The sequence below is a fragment of the Lutjanus erythropterus genome, chromosome 22, assembly GCF_056507025.1.
Source record: "Lutjanus erythropterus isolate fLutEry1 chromosome 22, fLutEry1.hap2, whole genome shotgun sequence".
Lineage (NCBI taxonomy): Eukaryota > Metazoa > Chordata > Actinopteri > Lutjaniformes > Lutjanidae > Lutjanus > Lutjanus erythropterus.
The window spans coordinates 25,034,834-25,051,282 of NC_139338.1; the positions used below are offsets into that span (position 1 = coordinate 25,034,834).

Sequence of the window (16,449 nt, forward strand, 5' to 3'; positions counted from 1 at the left end):
TATTATTATTTATGACTCCGATATTTAAGGTATAGCTGATAAATATTGGCCACAATAATATCTGATTTGAGAAATTATGCATTCAATTTGAAAAGTAAATTTGTGAGGTGATAATGTAATTTACTAAAAATAAAATGTTATTTGTGGAGTCAGTACTGATTCGGTAAGGTCAGCGCTATTAAATCATCCATCTTGGCTTACTACATCTTAGCCTATCTTACTCTCAAGTGCGCAGAGGTTACAGGTTATAGAACCTATTTTTATAACACAAAAATGTGAAATCATCTGTTATTTTTTCAGTACAAGCCATGACAGCCAGGTAATATATGTGTCACCTGAAAAAGTACACACATCGCTAATTTCTATATTCTGCCTAAGTTATAAGTCTATAACTTTGCAATATTCAAGAAAATTATAAATACATGAGTATTCTGTGATTGCAAACAATATGAAAAATATACAAATTACAAAAAATAAACAAAGGGTGTCTAGTCATTTGGTTAAGTATATTTTAAGCACCAGAAACGCCACAGCTGTTCCATGATACTAAAAAAATTACGCTATCAAGTGTCAGGCAAGACCTTTATTCTGAAATCCTTTCACTTCCGATTATGCAATATGTAAAACTCTTCAGCTTTATGCAAACTATGGAGAGGCGCGGCTGTCTGACGTCACATCCCTTAAAAAGTTTTTCTAGTTACTTTATCCTGAGGCACCCCTGGCTCTGGTTCCCATTGTCAGGTCTGGGGCCCTGCAGGGGCCCTAGAGAGGCTTCTAGAGGCCCCTCAGCAAAAATGGTAATTAGATTTATTCCTTAAACTCACTAAAAGTAGACACTCATAAGACAATGCTCTTAAATTTGGAGATCAAACCAATTACTTGCTGTCACTCTCGGGGTAATTGCTTGCTTAGTAACCTTAATTAAAATTTTAAATGCTCCAATCTATGGCAACCGAGTTCATAAATTCAGAGGTTATTTATGTCACAGATAATATAAAAGTGAAATTACAGAGCAACTGAGGCACACAAGGTTTCTTTTCTTTAGCTTGTTCCCTTTGGCAAAATATGCAAAACGACAATGACAGTATAAGAACACAAATTCAATGTCTGGAAACTGAAAGATAAAGATAAAAGACTCATGTGTCTTTTTAGAAATAAGAAGTTAAAATGGTCTTATGTTTCTCATAATGATCTTGTGCAGTGACCATAAACTATTTCTGTAATGAACAGATATCTATTTAATGCAGAGTGGTGTCAAACACACTTTTAGATGTACAGCATATTGTTATTTTTGCTTTATCACGTGCAGTTTGTCAAGATGTGAGACCTGTCCACACATTTAAAACAATTATTTCTCTTACTGAAACTTTAACCTTTGAAAAAATGCTGTAAATTAACACATTTCTGTAAAAATCTTAAGGAATAGTTCACCAAAACCACACCAACGTAGTTTCTCACTTACCTTTGCATTAAAATGAACATTATTTATTGTCAAGGCAGCACCAATATGGATATTTTATTGAAAGGAGGACAGAAACTAAAAGGAAACAATGCATTTCTGAAAAGCTATATGTCACGTTCACAACATCAGCTGCAAAGTTTACAACCACAGTAAAGCAAACCAGAAACTAGCCTCACGTTGACCCAGATCCTTATTTGACACACCTCAGAGTTCAGTGGGGAGGATGTGAATGTCTTACAGCCCCACAATTACTAACAAGACTCAGATGGTTCGGGGGAAATGTAATAACAGACCGACACATCTGTACCTTGATAAGCTGTTATTCTGCATGTAGTAACCAGCACCAGAGCCAGGAGGGAACAATAAGGTGTAGGTGGTGGTGTTGGGGGAGGAGTGTCAAAGCCTTCAAGGTCAAGTACTGGTGCCATGCAGGGATTTACTTTACATAAAGAACATAAAGGTCACTCGTCTTTTGAAGGATTGACCTCTGATTAATTTCCAGACAGATTAGGTTCATCAAAGGTTTTAAGGCCCCTTAACGAGATGAGACAAAGACAAAAGAAAGAACACAAAAAATAGGTTAAGTTGAAATTTTATGAAGTACAGAAAGCAAATAAAGACGCCTGTTACATAATCAGTAGAGAATTTTACATCTGTTGGTTATCTTGCATCAAGAATGAACGATTAAATTTCACAAAGCACCAAATGGGTTTCTACATCAGATCAGATCAGGGTTGAACAGCTTGATTTAATCACAATTTGGTTTCATTCGCATTTTCACTGAAGCCCTTTCACCTCTTTTCTTTCATCTATTGATAGGAGACACCTTGTTTTCGAGGAAATAAACTGATTATTGATGGGTGAGCAGTCAGGAAAACTCAATCAAACAAAAAACTGAACAACCCTCTTTTCTTTAAAATCACCCTAATCATGATTTAAGTGATACAATACATTCTTTCCAAATTGGTCGAAAAGTGAAAGCTGTTATATGAAAACCCAATTCAGCAAATATGATTGCAAAAAAGATGATTTCAAGTCATTTTAATAAGAAAATTTAGCAAAATAATGAGTTAGGATTTCAAAATAAAGATATTTCTCAACATAATGAGTTAAAATTTCAAAATAATGACTTAAAATCACAAAATAACGGCTTAGATGCTAAGTTATTATTTTAAGAAATTATTTCAAGAGACTAACTCATTGTTTCGACAAAGTTTATTATTTTAATAACTTGTTTTTCCCCCATCACATTAGCAGAAATGGGTTTTCGTACTGTTAAGTATCTACTAAAATTGTGTAACTTGGTTTTAAAAATTCCACAAAATGTAATGCAAAAAACAAAACAAACAATACTGCATTTTTTCCAATATAGTTCAGTCCCACTTGCAGAAAATAAACAGCAAATAGCTAAGAATGCAGACATTCCCAACACATATTAGTATTTAAGATATTAGATGTGCAGCTGATATGATTTCAAATCAAAATGCAACATATCTATGTAATATTCAAGGAAAAATAAGTAATAAAGTGCAATAGGGTTCAGCACTGAATACAATCAATCTTAATGAAACACCCCCTGCAAATTACGACGGTGGATCAGGGCCTTTAGGTTAAAAAAAAAATTAATGGTCCCAGAGGACGGGGGTAATATTCTGAGATAAAAGTTGTAAACTGACGAGAATAAACTCAGATATTTTCTGAGAATAAAGTGGTAAATTTACAAGAATGACACTCATATATTGTCTGGGATTAAAGTGGTAAATTTTAAAATATTACCCTCCTCCCTCAGGTCAATTTCTTGTTTTTTTTTTAACCTACTGGCCCTACTGTTGTAGCAAATAAACACTGATAAATGCACTTATAAAAAACATTATTAAATTCTATTTTGGGGTTTATACACATGGAGTACTCTTTAATTCTGCCTATCAGTAAATTCTACCTTTATACCCTTTGTTTTAGTTACATATCTTGTTTCTAACTTCTTTTTCCGTGCTACTTCATACAGAGCTCCTTCATTTTAGCACCTGTGTGGTGGGTCAAGTTAAAGTGTCAGGACTCGGTAATCATGCATAGTTCAGGCTGTTTTAATCCTCTGTGTTTATGTTAGATTTTAATCCCATTGATGTATATAATTTACAGCTTTCTTTTCATTTGTGTGGTTGCCATTCTCCCGGCTGCAGCGTCTCCTGCAGCCCCGACTATCCAAGGAGAGTGATATTCCTTTTGCCATCATTTAATCCACTTTGTTTTAGGTTTTTGAGGAAGTTTTTTCCTTAACGTCAGAGGGAGCTTGAGTTCGGCGCTGCTGTTTTTGAGATATGTAGAAATGGGTTTAACCTTCAGCCCCACCAACATACTTTCTACGTTTTTAGTTACTCATTCATACATACAGCCAGCCTTTAAACTCTTCAAACATGACCACATTATTGATTTTCCTCCCCTCCAGCGGTAGAGTTGTCGCTCCTGTGCTCTCAGTCAGTCAAAGGTGGACAGAAGGAGCGATCCTCCACAGGGCTAAAAAAAAAAAGTCTGGGTGTTTCTTTTTTTATCCCCCGTGCCCCACTGTTGGACCCTGTAATAACATACAGGAAGTCTTTAAGAGTCAGTAATATCACCTCACTTCCAGGTGGCAGCAACAGGCCGAACGCCTGCACTCCCCTTGGAGCCCTTTGACCCCAGCGACTGACCTGACCGGCTCCGAAGGTCACGCTCTGCATTCTCGCTCTGCGCCTGCTCCTCGTCATACCTGGTGACATACAGACGGAGCCAAAGACATGAGGGAAGAGACATAAGTGAGGGGATTCCTGATGTGCCTTTAAATGGACTGTGAGTAGGTAAACATGGTGCTTTACTCAAACAATACCCCCCTGCTGAGCACTAAGCCCACTTCACCCACGCTATTGTGCTTAAACAATTCAGAATGCAGGCCCTCTCAGTTTCCCAGCACTACAGCCCCTTCGATAGCTCAGTTGGTAGAGCGGAGGACTGTAGTGGAAAATCCAGGCATCCTTAGGTCGCTGGTTCAAGTCCGGCTCGAAGGACTGACTTTTAACTGAGTGATTACAGGACATATTGTCCAATAGTACCTGCCGTTTGACTATCGTGGTTATCTAGGGTTGGCAATGTCATCCAAACATAAAGGTGCTGGCATTTGTGGTGCTACTCAGTGCTGTATTTTTTTTAAATTCTCCACTGGAAAGACTACAGAGCCCTGTAGCATCATTAGGTCAAGGTTTAAACATTTAAAAGCTCCTCCTTGGAGCCAAATGTGAACCAGCGACCAAGGATGCCTGATTTTATCCACTACAGTCCCCCGCTCTACTAACTGAGCTATCAAAGGAAGACAGATTTTATTGATTAGTAGTTGGAACAGGTGTACGTACTTACTTTAAGAATTAATACCATAAAGTTAGGTAGTAATAAACAATTAAGTCTAACTTATTCTTTTTTATTTTGCCAAAATAATAGATCAGTAAAAACTGGTCATCTTTTAAAACCCAAAAAATACCAAACTGAATAACTTTTTTTATGCTGGAACAAAATCACAAATAACTTTAGCTACTGTGGTTCTTATTTCACAAGTTTCAGGATAGTATTAACCTCTACAGTGACATAGTGTGTTATTGGATAATATGTTCCATGACATACAATTAAAAGTGTCTCCTTCGAGCCGGATTTGAACCAGCGACCTAAGGATGCCTGGTGGAACCACTACAGTCCTCCGCTCTACCAACTGAGCTATCGAAGGCCACAGTACAGGTAGAAAACAGATAACAAGCTGAGCTTGGTAACATGAGAAAGCAAACTTTCAGCTTTGATATTTTTAGCCTCTGTGTGACCTCCCTTGGGCTGTTGGAGGCTGCGAGTTTGTCTGACTAGTAGATTCAAATGTCACTCACAGGACTTGATAGTTGCCCAGGGCCTCTCGGGGCGGGCTGCGGTTCCAGCGGCAGTCTGGGATGTCCCCGTTGGGCGTGACGATGTTGAGAGTGTCGTTGATGAGGTTGTACTTCAGGATGCGGTCGTTGGCTGTGCTGGAGGTCAGCGAGGGGGAGGCATTGACCTGAGCGTGACACAAACGAAAGACAGTGACATTTACATTTGAAGAGAGGAGCGTTTCATTCCGAAAGACATGGAGACACTTTGGAATGAAGAGTAATTGGGTTCACAGCAACTGGACAGGTTCCAAATAGGCATGAGCACATTGTTAATTTCCTCCTGTCCACATACAGACGCTCTTATCAGGCAGGAAATTCTGCTGCTAATGTGCTATAACAGCTGTGCTCATAAACATACGCTCAAAGAAGAAAACACACACCGGAAAACTTACATGAGTGCACAGAGGGAGATGATCTGATATCAACACACACACACCCACTTAGATCCTTGAGTAGATGGCACAAACAAAAAGTTTACCTTCCTAGCTTTTGTTATGCATAATGGGAGTTGCAGCCTTGCACGCATACTTGCATGAATAATGAACAAAGGAAAGAGTTCTTCCTGACTAGGTTTCTTCAGTCCCTCGCTGAGGATCGTTTATGTCCTACAACCAACTTTGTGTCGCCCAAAATAGATCAGATTGGTGTCTGTTAACAGAAATAGTTCAGACCTAGCCTGGAAACCCAGCAACTGATTGTGCAGCTGTCAAAATGAGTCCAGTAAAATATGACAGTCATATCACAAGCTCATTATGCAGAACGTAAAAGAAAAACAAGATAATTTTTAAAGTTTTACTCTTACAGATAGCCTGTACTAGCCTGTATTTATTTATACTGTTTCATGTTGTGTTACGTTTCCTGATTTTGCTGCTTCATGATAAAAGCTTTTAGATGGCAAAATAATGGAGGGCTTGTATTGTGAAGAATTTAGTGGATTAATACATTCACAACTTCACATGGGTGCACACTCTGCTGTGCTGGGCTGATGCACTGAGTCAAACCGAGTCAAGCCAAACGGCACGTGTATGAAAAGAAGCAAAAGAGTTGCAGCAGGTAACAATAGAGATGACAAGCCTGTGAAAAAAGGGGTGAAATTTGCATGTTCATCTGGGTGTGAGGTTTCTATCACTGCTGATCAGAGCTGGAGACGATAGATACCCAGGACTGCTGCTGAGTCATCTGACCTGGGACTGAATGCTGATTGTACCCCCCTTTTTTTTTAAGCACCATTTCCTGTATGGCTGTGACGTGAACGAAAACAGTAACGGTGGTAGTAATGATAGTAATATCAATAGGTTATCAATGGGTTATAACCCACACATAATTTTGTTCCCTTTTTTTGCATTTGGGGAATATGATCAGTGGCACAGAAACTCACTGACACAAACTTTTTTTTTCCTGATGGAGGTTTAGAACCGAAATGTCGAAAATAAGGCCCAAGACTGAAGTGTTCCTGGAGCAAGCTGCAAGTGTGAATAGTGAAAATCACTAGTGGTGCCTGAAAGTAATACTGAGAACTATGTGTGAAAAAGGATTAAGTGTATATTCGGTTTAAAACCAGTATTTTCATAAATGTTTTATCAGGTAGAATAATGCACATAACTGGTTAAAGACACACCTTCAGCACACACTTGAGTGGCACACGTCCAAACACACACAAAGAACAACCTCAAGGGCATTTTAAGTTGCTTAACGCTCAAGAAAAAGGAACGTGGAGTCACTGTGTAAGCATGTTAAGTATCTTTGGGCCTGGCAAAATATGAGGCAGCTGCCTTCAAGAACAACACGAAAAATAACTTCTTTTTTTTTTTTTTAACACAGCAGAGGTTGATTTGTAGTGAATTAAATGCAAGTAATAACTCCTCCTGTGAAATTACTCACCTCGATAAGCCATGGCTTGAGCTTGTCATCGATTATGATGTCATACCCGTAACACTCGAAACAGTGCTTGTCGTTGTTCATGACAGGCTGCAGGACAGAAAACACCGAATTAGGAAGAGGAACTGACCCACATTGCGGCTGATTGTGATATGTTGGGGACTCTTCAGTGCAACAGAGAGTGATTCAGCAGGGAAACGTGTTAGCAAATTATCAGAGTAAAAATATACCAGCGGACATAACTATTAGTCCAGAAAGTAGCCAGTGTGTGGAGGCCTGTGAGGGGAAGTGATTCGCACCACTTAGTAGAAAAGGGAAGTGAGCATTAAGCAGAGAGCACCATAGAGCTAAAAAAAAAAGAAAGGCATCACCGCATTGAGGTGGTTCAACAGCTGTGTGTCTATAAGTGCGAGTGTCTGAAAGTACAAAGGACCCAATACTAAAAACAGCATCTGAACAGGAACGAAGTACAATCACACAATCAAAGAAGGCTGCAATGTGTGTGGTGATGAGGTTTTTACGGTGCATGTGACTGCAGCACCAGAAACGTTTATTGTGGAATATAAGAATATAATTTCAACATAATTTTGGGTTTCATGTATTTGTGTTAGAGCCTAACCAACATTATTGATCCAATATTTGCCATAGTTGCAAGTGAAAATATAAATTATTACCCATTTTTCACTTTTGCTTAAATGAGTTTACTCAACAATTTTTGGGAGGTTTCTAAAACTCAAAGATTCAAGTTTATCTAAAGAAATAAAGGTTTGAAAGTTAACTGTTTCAGGGCCCTGATATAATATTTATTGTTAAACTGCAATATAACCTGCCTCCCTTATATATCTTTGTATATTTTATGCCTTATCGCACCTTATTTGACGTTTTTTTATCTGGCAGAGGCATTTGTTGAATAAGGAATTTAAACTTAAACCTAAAAGGAGAAAAAATCTTTTATATCTTATTAATTATTAATGATTAAGTGTTTAATCAATTGTTAGCATTTTCAACTATTGGTTAGGGAAAATGCACAAAATTTGCAAACCTAATTACAACCAACTAAAGTTATTCCCATTCCTACTTTACAGCCTCCATTTTTGGTTTGGGACAACATGTTACAAACATGATTAAAAGTCACTCCTTCGAGCCGGATTTGAACCAGCGACCTAAGGATGCCTGGCAGGTCCACTACAGTCCTCCGCTCTACCAACTGAGCTATCGAAGGTCTGAAGATAATTAAAAATAGTTTACCCTTTGTGTGACCCTCCCTTGGCTGTTAGAGGTTGCTGAGTTTGTCTGTCTGGGACATTTTAACATCACTCACAGGTCCTGATCGTTGCCCAGGGCCTCTCAGGGCCGGCTGTGATTCTAGCGGCAGTCTGGGATGTCTAGTCTGGTGAGGGGTGAGAGAGGACAGGGACAGACGCTGTGCTGCTGCCAGAAAAGCACTGACTGAGGTTTCTCTGAGCGGCAGGCAAGGTAAATAATTAGAATGTGTATATTTCTCACTTTGCTCCTGATGGTCTGAATAGCTCACTAGATTTCTGGTTGCTTCTTATAAATAAAGTCAGCAAGAGGGTCTGAAAAGTCAGTAAATTTGCAACACAGTGTCCTGGTGTGTGTAAGGGGTGGGAATAGCAATTTTTCAAAACTTAAAATTACATAGTTCACACAGGTGCTTTGCCACAATTTAAAGAAAGTAACATTGACTAGACAATGACTGACAGGAGTGGTTTTATTTTAATCTTTTGATCAGAACTACTGCTAGGGACAATTCGATAGTCGTTGGATATTTGATATGGACACGTCTCTCTCTTCCCCATCAAATTCTACACCCTGGTGTTGCAATGATTTGATTTATTTATTATTTTCATAATAACAACACAACAAATGATGATAGCAAAACAAAATCTGTAGCTCAGGTTACCAGAAAAGTGAGGAAAATAGTGATAATGCTCTGCAACTGCTGGGTGTGTAAATAGGCAAGTTCACCATATCATCTGACAGTAAATGTCAATGTTGTGTTTGTAATGTATTTCTGCTGCCCCCGAGTGGCCCAAAAAATGTTGCAGGATATCTTTACTTCTGAATACTGTTTCCACCACCTCTTCAAGAGCTTGATTAAACATCACTATCATGTACCATTGATGCAGATCATTGATTGAAAAACTCGCTGTATATATCTGAGTCAAGAGTTGAGGCAGAGAAAAAGGAATAATGTAGTCATTTCCTCCCTGTGGTTCCTTTTAGATAGACTTACTGTGTAAACAGGTTACTAAAGCACGCATGACCCTCACTATTGTGTTCAGAATGGGGCACCTATTGTCAGATGAACCACGTGGGTAACTGGTCTGTGATGACAGGAATCTCTGCCACAACAGAAACTGTCCGCTTTAACTCTGCCAAACATAACTAACATGTTTTCCATCATTCACAGTCGTCACCCAAATATTATCCTTTATTCTCCATTGGATGGACTAGAGGTTTAAACATTTAAAATCTACTCCTTCGAGCCGGATTTGAACCAGCGACCTAAGGATGGCTACTTCTGACCTCTACAGTACTCCGCTCTACCAACTGAGCTATCGAAGGATATTGATTACATACTGATTATGTTTTAACAGTATCTTCATAAAAGTAAGCAGAACGCAAGCAAGCAAGTGATGGCAGAAAGGTCGGTCCCTGTTGTGCTGAGCAGGTGTTGAACAATTTGCTTTTAGAATATGCATCTTTTTCAAACTGTAATTGCACAGTGAGTTATGGATCTTTGTTAGGGATGTAACAAAATATTGAATATCACAATATTGCAATAAAAATGCCTCAATACTGTACTGGACTGTGACGATATCTACCGTTATATTACATGGTTAACTATTTTAATTTTGTTTTATAAAAGGACTGCTACTGACTGCTGCACTGTCTCTATTTTGCCGTTGTACAGGACATAAATCAAGACAATTCATGCCAAGTTTTTGCAGATGCTTAGGTCATGGCTGTGTACTTAAAAAAACATTAAAGAAGGAAAGCAGAGTTTGGGTCATGTAATTCCCCTTGTAGCTTCTGGGAGAAGATATCTGAAGCGATCTCCTACATTTGTGGCGAGACAGTGGATCCAATTCCATAATTGCTGTTTTTGGGGTCCATCAGAAGAACAACTTACTGTTCTCGGAGCATTTGTGACACTGCTGGCCCGGAGGCGAATTCTTCTGCACTGGAAGTCAGTGAAACCTCCTTTGTTTAAACTCTGGTCGAGGAAATACTCTCCATGATTCCACTAGAGCAGCTGAGATACAATCAGAATAGCTAGCGGGACAGATATAATAAAACCTGGGCCTCTTTTATAGAATTTGTTGAAAGTATACCATTCATGTTGGACCTAAGGATGCATAAGGTTCTGTGATATTTCTATCTAAATTGCTTTCTCTTTTTGTTTTTTTTCTACTATGTCCTTGGGGGGTGGGCCTGTAAAGTACGTCTGTTTTTGTTTTGTAAAACAAAAGTCTATAAATCTTAAAGAAGAAAAGCAAAAGCATGTTACGTTAAAGGAAAAACAATTTCTATACGATCAAAAACTGCTGTGCAAATCAGATTTATTATTTAATAAAGGACCATTGTTTAAGACATCATTTTCTTATTTTTTATCAATATTGCGATTAATATTATGTTGTGGACTTTTTTATAGTGTATAACGGACCTCTCCTGCTATAACTCAGCCAAACCAAAGCAACTCCACTCTCCTAACTGGGCTATCGAAGTGAGACAAAGGGTCAGAAGTCACTACTCATACCATCTGTACTTTCTGTATTTGCCAGCTGTTGAATAAAAGCCACTTCTATGAAACACAGTCAAGCCAGACACCCACATATAGTTTGTAGACCAGTCCTAGTTAATTAGTTACAGGATATTTTAGGAGTGTACAGGACAATCTGTCCTTCCTGTTTTTATCTGCTGTATATTCAACCGTTTACAGTCTAAACTGCTCTACATGATATATACAACAAATGAAGTCCCTCAACAAAAACTCACTCCTTCGAGCCGGATTTGAACCAGCGACCTAAGGATGCCTGTTTTTTTTACCACTACAGTCCTCCGCTCTACCAACTGAGCTATCGAAGGAAGCACACAATGTCGTACAAGCAAACACACCATGCCAGGCATTATGACAAGCACATAACATGACTATATCTATCTTATATCACCTTAGTCAGGTGGCACATTGTTTTGAAAGTAATACAATTACAATTTTGAGCAGTTTCAATCACTTGATCCAAATCCAAGTATTTTCAAACCCCGAAATCAGTGAAATTCAAGTGTTTTCAAGGGTTTCCTGCACCTGTACGAACCAGGAGTAAATTCTTGTGTATAACAGCTGTTTAGCAACTCCTAAAAACTCGAAATTCAACATGATAGATTTTACTAGACTTGGACATTGGAGTGAGATCACAACCGACCCAAGTTACTCCCATTCCTAGTTAGTAATTATTTTCAGCATCCCACAATTCACAGTTAAAAGTCACTCCTTCGAGCCGGATTTGAACCAGCGACCTAAGGATGCCTGTCATGTCCACTACAGTCCTCCGCTCTACCAACTGAGCTATCGAAGGGCCACAGGAGCTGCAGAAATATACAAGACCTTCACTTTAGTAAGAGAAGAAAGCAAAGTAACTCACTCACAAAAGTGCCATAATTTGGTCAAATTACCTAAAACTCTTGTAATTCTGTGATGTTGACTAACCTGTGTGAGTAATTTTCACATATTTCAGAGTAAAACGAGTTGACATTCATGTGCACTTACAGCCACGGCCTTCAGAGACTGCACCACAATCCAGTGGATCTGGTCAAACAGTCGGCTGGTCACCTCCTTCCCTCTGGTGCTCTCTAGGTACAAACGGAGGTTACTGACCGTCCACTTGCCTCCATGGACGTGGTTGTAGTCATCCTGCGTTAAAGGCACACAGTCTAACTAGATAGTGATGTTTGGGGTTTTTTTCTATAGCAAAAAGATGTACAGATCTGATCTGAGAAGAATATCTTTACCTGAAATTAACAGTATTTGGATCTATTCAGCATACATTACATTATTTTGTGAAACTATAAATTAAGCCAACAAAGAACTTCAATATAAAAGGGCACTCCACCAATTTCTTTGATAAAAATCAGTTGATTCAACATGATGAATAGTACTCATATAAAATAAAATTGTATGGAAGTGCAACAGTAAGACACCTATGACTGGGTTATACGAACAATGATTAATATGTTCAAAGAGCCATTCCCTTTTAATCAATATGGAGGTGCTTACAGAAATTAAAATTATAAAGAAACTGTAAAAATAAATTTGCGTGCTGTCAGGACCCAGTAAATATAAATTGCTGCTCTGATTTCCATAACAAAATGTTACATTATTTGCTATCTGGCTAAAAAGATAGCTAATGTTGTTATTGTTGATGGCTAGTTTTACTCTAGTTTGAGTCTGTCCTGTAACTTTCTTCAATAAACTTTAGTATTTTGCTCAATCCACTTTAAAAAAAAAAAGCAGCTATTTTAAAAGTTAAACACTAACAAATGTAATTTTAAAGTTAAGACTGGATCACATTTTAAATTAGAGTTTAAAGTCTTAGGGTTAAAAATGAATCCTTACTGAAGCAAACCCATCTTATGTTCCACTAACAATCCTTACTGTTCATAGCAGACAGTGTACAGACTTACCCCGTGTTTCTGGATGGCCACATTAGTGAGGTGAACAAACATGTTGTCCAGTTCACTGGTGCTCGGTGTGTACTTGACAGTGCAGAACCGACAGAAGCCAAGCTTGTACCTGAGGATCGAACCACAGAGAGTTCAATCAAACTATTATCATCACTATTGATTCAGCTGCCTCTTATTTTCTCAGTTGAACAGTTAATCGATTCATCAATTTGTCTATAACATGACAGAAAATAGCGGTCTTCAAATTGCTTCTTTTTGTGCAACCAAAAGTCCAAAAGCTGGAGATATTCTGTTTACTTTCATATATTGCAATTAAAAGCTTCAAAGTCTCGGTTATCAAAGTAGTGGAGAATCAATTTTCTGTCCATCATGTAATCAATAAATCATCTAATCACTGTAGACTCAGTTAAATAACAGACTTAATGTAAATATTAATGGCTGTGTATAATATGTCCCATGATATTATAATGCATATATATAATTTATTAACAAAATCTTTACTGAGTGAATCAGTTATGACAAATCTGGGTGATGGAGACATATAACAAATCAGCTGTTTTTTATTACATGCATTACATAGTAGACAGCATTGGTATTCAACCTTTAAAAACTTTATATAAATGCAGGACTCACATGTAGCATTTCAGAGGCCGATATGTGGTCACCAGAACGTAGAGACGCAGGTCAAACTTCTTCCCTCCTATCAGCAGAGGGTTGTCGATGTACAGGGAGATGACGTAGGCCTCTTTGCCACTAGATGCTGCTACAAACCTGCAGGTAAGAAGCCAGAGGCTAGGAGCTTGGAGGAGTTTATTGTGTATGTCTGCCTGCAAATCAAATGTTTATAGAGTAGATCACACAGGTTGTCATATGCAATATTTCTCCCCCTCTTCATATAGGACAGTGCTTTAACTTCATGACTGATTAGGCTGAGAACACAACTAGAAGAGGTGCTCTTTTGTGCTAAAAGAAGACAATTACTAATGTCAAGAGCAACCTCCTCTCTGGCTGTGTGATATAATGGTGTCCTCTGTAACTCACGTGGAGGTGCGGCTGTCTCTGGACCACTTTTTGATCTGGGACAGTTTGTTGATGAGGAAGATGCCTTTACCCTGAGCCTTGCCGCAGGGCTTCATGATCCAAGTGCTGGACGGGTTCTTACGGAACTCCTCCACAAAGAGATTGTAATCGGCGGGGAGCATGAACGTCACAGGGACAAAATCTGAACGAAACACACAGAAAACAGTTAAACATATTCAGAACGGGATGGATCTCCATGTTCCCATCAGCACTCTGATCAATACCTAAATAAATGTATTTCCCGTTCTCGTCCTTCTCTGCCAGCGGACTGCCTTCCTTCTCCAGCTCCTTGCGGTAGCGTTTGATGTTCTTGATCATCAGGTCCTTCCTGGTCAGCTCGTAGTGGTTGGGGAAGTGGTTGACCATCTGGTCATCTGACAGGCGGTAGCCTGTGTCCACACTGAACACATTTCTGATTGTCTGGATGCTCATCCTGCATGTGGGTACAAATAAACCTGAATTATGCTGACTGAAGGAGCCTAAAGGAAATAAGACTGATGATATTTAGCCTGATCGGCCACCATCAGCAATCAATACAAACTCATTATTAAACTGTCAACCATTAATCAAACTAATAACAAACCGCAGTAAGCCTTGTCATGCTTTATCTCATGTTTCTGTACCCCAGCAGTGATAAAACGGTAAAAATACATATATAAATAAATACATATTAGCAAGTTCAATTAAACGGAAGCTCCCTGTGCTCACTGGGGAAAATATTACACCAAACTCCCTTTAAGAAATAAGATATATTTACAATTCCTTACGTGTACGCAAAAAACACATGACTCTAGAAATACGGGATGCAAAGTGTCAAATGTCAACAGTGTTTGTGTCAATTCAGCATGAACACAATCCATAAAATTAACAGTATTTCCATACACACTTTAAATTTTTGGGTTTTGTCGCCTGAAACTCCTCGCCAGCCTCCGTTGCTTAGCTGAGCTATTTTAGTGAGAGAAGACTGTGGGAATGAGAGGTGAACCATTTCAGATATAAAGATTAAGAATAAAGAGAATAAATATGTTGTACACTTAAACTGATATCGAATTTTTAAGCAGTTAAAATATGTTTTGCTGCTAGCCCTGTCAACAGCAGTGCATTGCTTAGCTTCCTAAAGTGATACTCATACTACTTCTCTACTAGGAGAGTGTTCACTGCCATTTCCTGAAGGTAATGCACTGACTATGAATAAGTACCTTATACAACTCCACTTCGAACTGAACTGTCCCTTTAAATAAATAATATGAGTACTTCTTCCTCTACTGCCTATATATGGTGCTTATGGGGTACAGTGGACTACAGAGACAGGTGTAATGTAGATGGAAAACCCACCAGTAGAAATTCCAGTCCTCGTTCTCTGAGACTGGAATCCATTCCCTCTTCTCAAAGTTGTTGATGAGCACTGATTTCTCAATATCTGTCACCCACTTCACCTTACCGGCCATGGTGCCTCCCACTGGGGTGGAGCACAAAACAACAGGTAAACAGTGAAAAGAAACAGATGACACTCAGTATAATGCAACACAATGAAAAAGATGGAAGAAATACATGCAGCTACCATGCACCAAAGCATCCCCCTTACCTGCAAATCAATGTCAGGAAACAGCCAGTCATCAGCATCAGCTAGCCGGGCAGGCTCAGTTAGCAGGCTGCTGAATCCTCCCTGGACTGCTGCAGCAGAGGCTGGGCGGACATCACCCAGTCAGTGATGCAATCCCTCCAGACGGTCGTTATTTACACTCATAGCGGAACACAGCGGCAGGACAGTTCGTTAGCATGCTTTATAGCTGCAGCTATCGGTAAAAAATGCCTCCATGTTAGCGGTTTTATTGCTAACAAGCTAAATTTATTGACTGGGGCGTCGTGAAGCTGGACACAGTGACGAAACACCCACCAACGGTCAAACCGCTCTTCACAATAAAAGTCTTACGTATTAAAACATAATAACACATATATACGATACCATAACTATGCGTGTTACTTAGACATTTACGGACATTTTAAAACAAAAAATATCTCAGGAACATTAAACGACGTCGTTATGGGCTTGGTCCTTCCGGGAGAATAACCTAGCAACGGAGGACGCAGTGATGGCTCGTGCCTGGAAGGAAACCCCAGACCCGCGAGAGATCTCGCGAGAGGTACTATTTTAACCCATATCATAGTCTTTCACTAACCCTAATTAAGTGTTTTCTGTCCCTTAAACCCACCCAATTTTTGATCGCAGCGCTGTCACTAATATAAAACATAAGTAGTATGTACAAGGGGCACAATGAGAAAAAAAACAACGCGAGAAAATCTCGCGAGAGTTTCGCAAGTCAAGGGTTTCCTTCGAGACACGTCCGCACTGATGTCATAGCAAAATGTCATTACCAAAATGTA

At 39.0% G+C, this 16,449-nt stretch overlaps 1 protein-coding gene and 6 non-coding genes across 7 annotated transcripts; 1 reads left to right on the forward strand and 6 right to left on the reverse strand.

Moving 5' to 3' along the window:
* Nucleotides 1-2,609: 2,609 nt before the first annotated feature.
* ttll1 (tubulin tyrosine ligase-like family, member 1) lies at nucleotides 2,610-16,250 on the reverse strand. The gene is made up of 10 exons (XM_084711220.1): nucleotides 15,650-16,250; nucleotides 15,400-15,523; nucleotides 14,289-14,497; nucleotides 14,026-14,206; nucleotides 13,618-13,755; nucleotides 12,985-13,093; nucleotides 12,071-12,214; nucleotides 7,282-7,368; nucleotides 5,362-5,525; nucleotides 2,610-4,208 (listed from the first exon to the last, which is right to left on the reverse strand). Exons 2-10 carry the CDS (start codon nucleotides 15,510-15,512, stop codon nucleotides 4,079-4,081), a joined length of 1,275 nt encoding a protein of 424 aa, XP_084567346.1. The 5' UTR covers nucleotides 15,513-15,523; nucleotides 15,650-16,250; the 3' UTR covers nucleotides 2,610-4,078.
* On the forward strand, nucleotides 4,417-4,503 carry trnay-gua (transfer RNA tyrosine (anticodon GUA)). Its single transcript is given in 2 exon segments — nucleotides 4,417-4,453; nucleotides 4,468-4,503. It is a non-coding gene; the product is annotated as a tRNA-Tyr (tRNA).
* On the reverse strand, nucleotides 5,124-5,210 carry trnay-gua (transfer RNA tyrosine (anticodon GUA)). The gene is given in 2 exon segments: nucleotides 5,124-5,159; nucleotides 5,174-5,210. It is a non-coding gene; the product is annotated as a tRNA-Tyr (tRNA).
* Nucleotides 8,414-8,500, reverse strand: trnay-gua (transfer RNA tyrosine (anticodon GUA)). Its single transcript is given in 2 exon segments — nucleotides 8,414-8,449; nucleotides 8,464-8,500. It is a non-coding gene; the product is annotated as a tRNA-Tyr (tRNA).
* On the reverse strand, nucleotides 9,780-9,867 carry trnay-gua (transfer RNA tyrosine (anticodon GUA)). The gene is given in 2 exon segments: nucleotides 9,780-9,815; nucleotides 9,831-9,867. It is a non-coding gene; the product is annotated as a tRNA-Tyr (tRNA).
* On the reverse strand, nucleotides 11,302-11,391 carry trnay-gua (transfer RNA tyrosine (anticodon GUA)). Its single transcript is given in 2 exon segments — nucleotides 11,302-11,337; nucleotides 11,355-11,391. It is a non-coding gene; the product is annotated as a tRNA-Tyr (tRNA).
* trnay-gua (transfer RNA tyrosine (anticodon GUA)) lies at nucleotides 11,793-11,879 on the reverse strand. Its single transcript is given in 2 exon segments — nucleotides 11,793-11,828; nucleotides 11,843-11,879. It is a non-coding gene; the product is annotated as a tRNA-Tyr (tRNA).
* Nucleotides 16,251-16,449: the final 199 nt, after the last annotated feature.

Bases quoted from the DNA above. Each gene is read 5' to 3' on its own strand.
- ttll1 (XM_084711220.1), bottom strand. From the start codon at position 15,512: ATGGCCGGTAAGGTGAAGTGGGTGACAGATATTGAGAAATCAGTGCTC. The intron at 14,498-15,399 runs GTGGGTTTTCCA...ACCCACATGCAG, and splicing joins GAGGACTGGAATTTCTACTG to GATGAGCATCCAGACAATCA. The intron at 13,756-14,025 runs GTGAGTTACAGA...TCTTACCTGCAG, and splicing joins AGAGACAGCCGCACCTCCAC to GTTTGTAGCAGCATCTAGTG.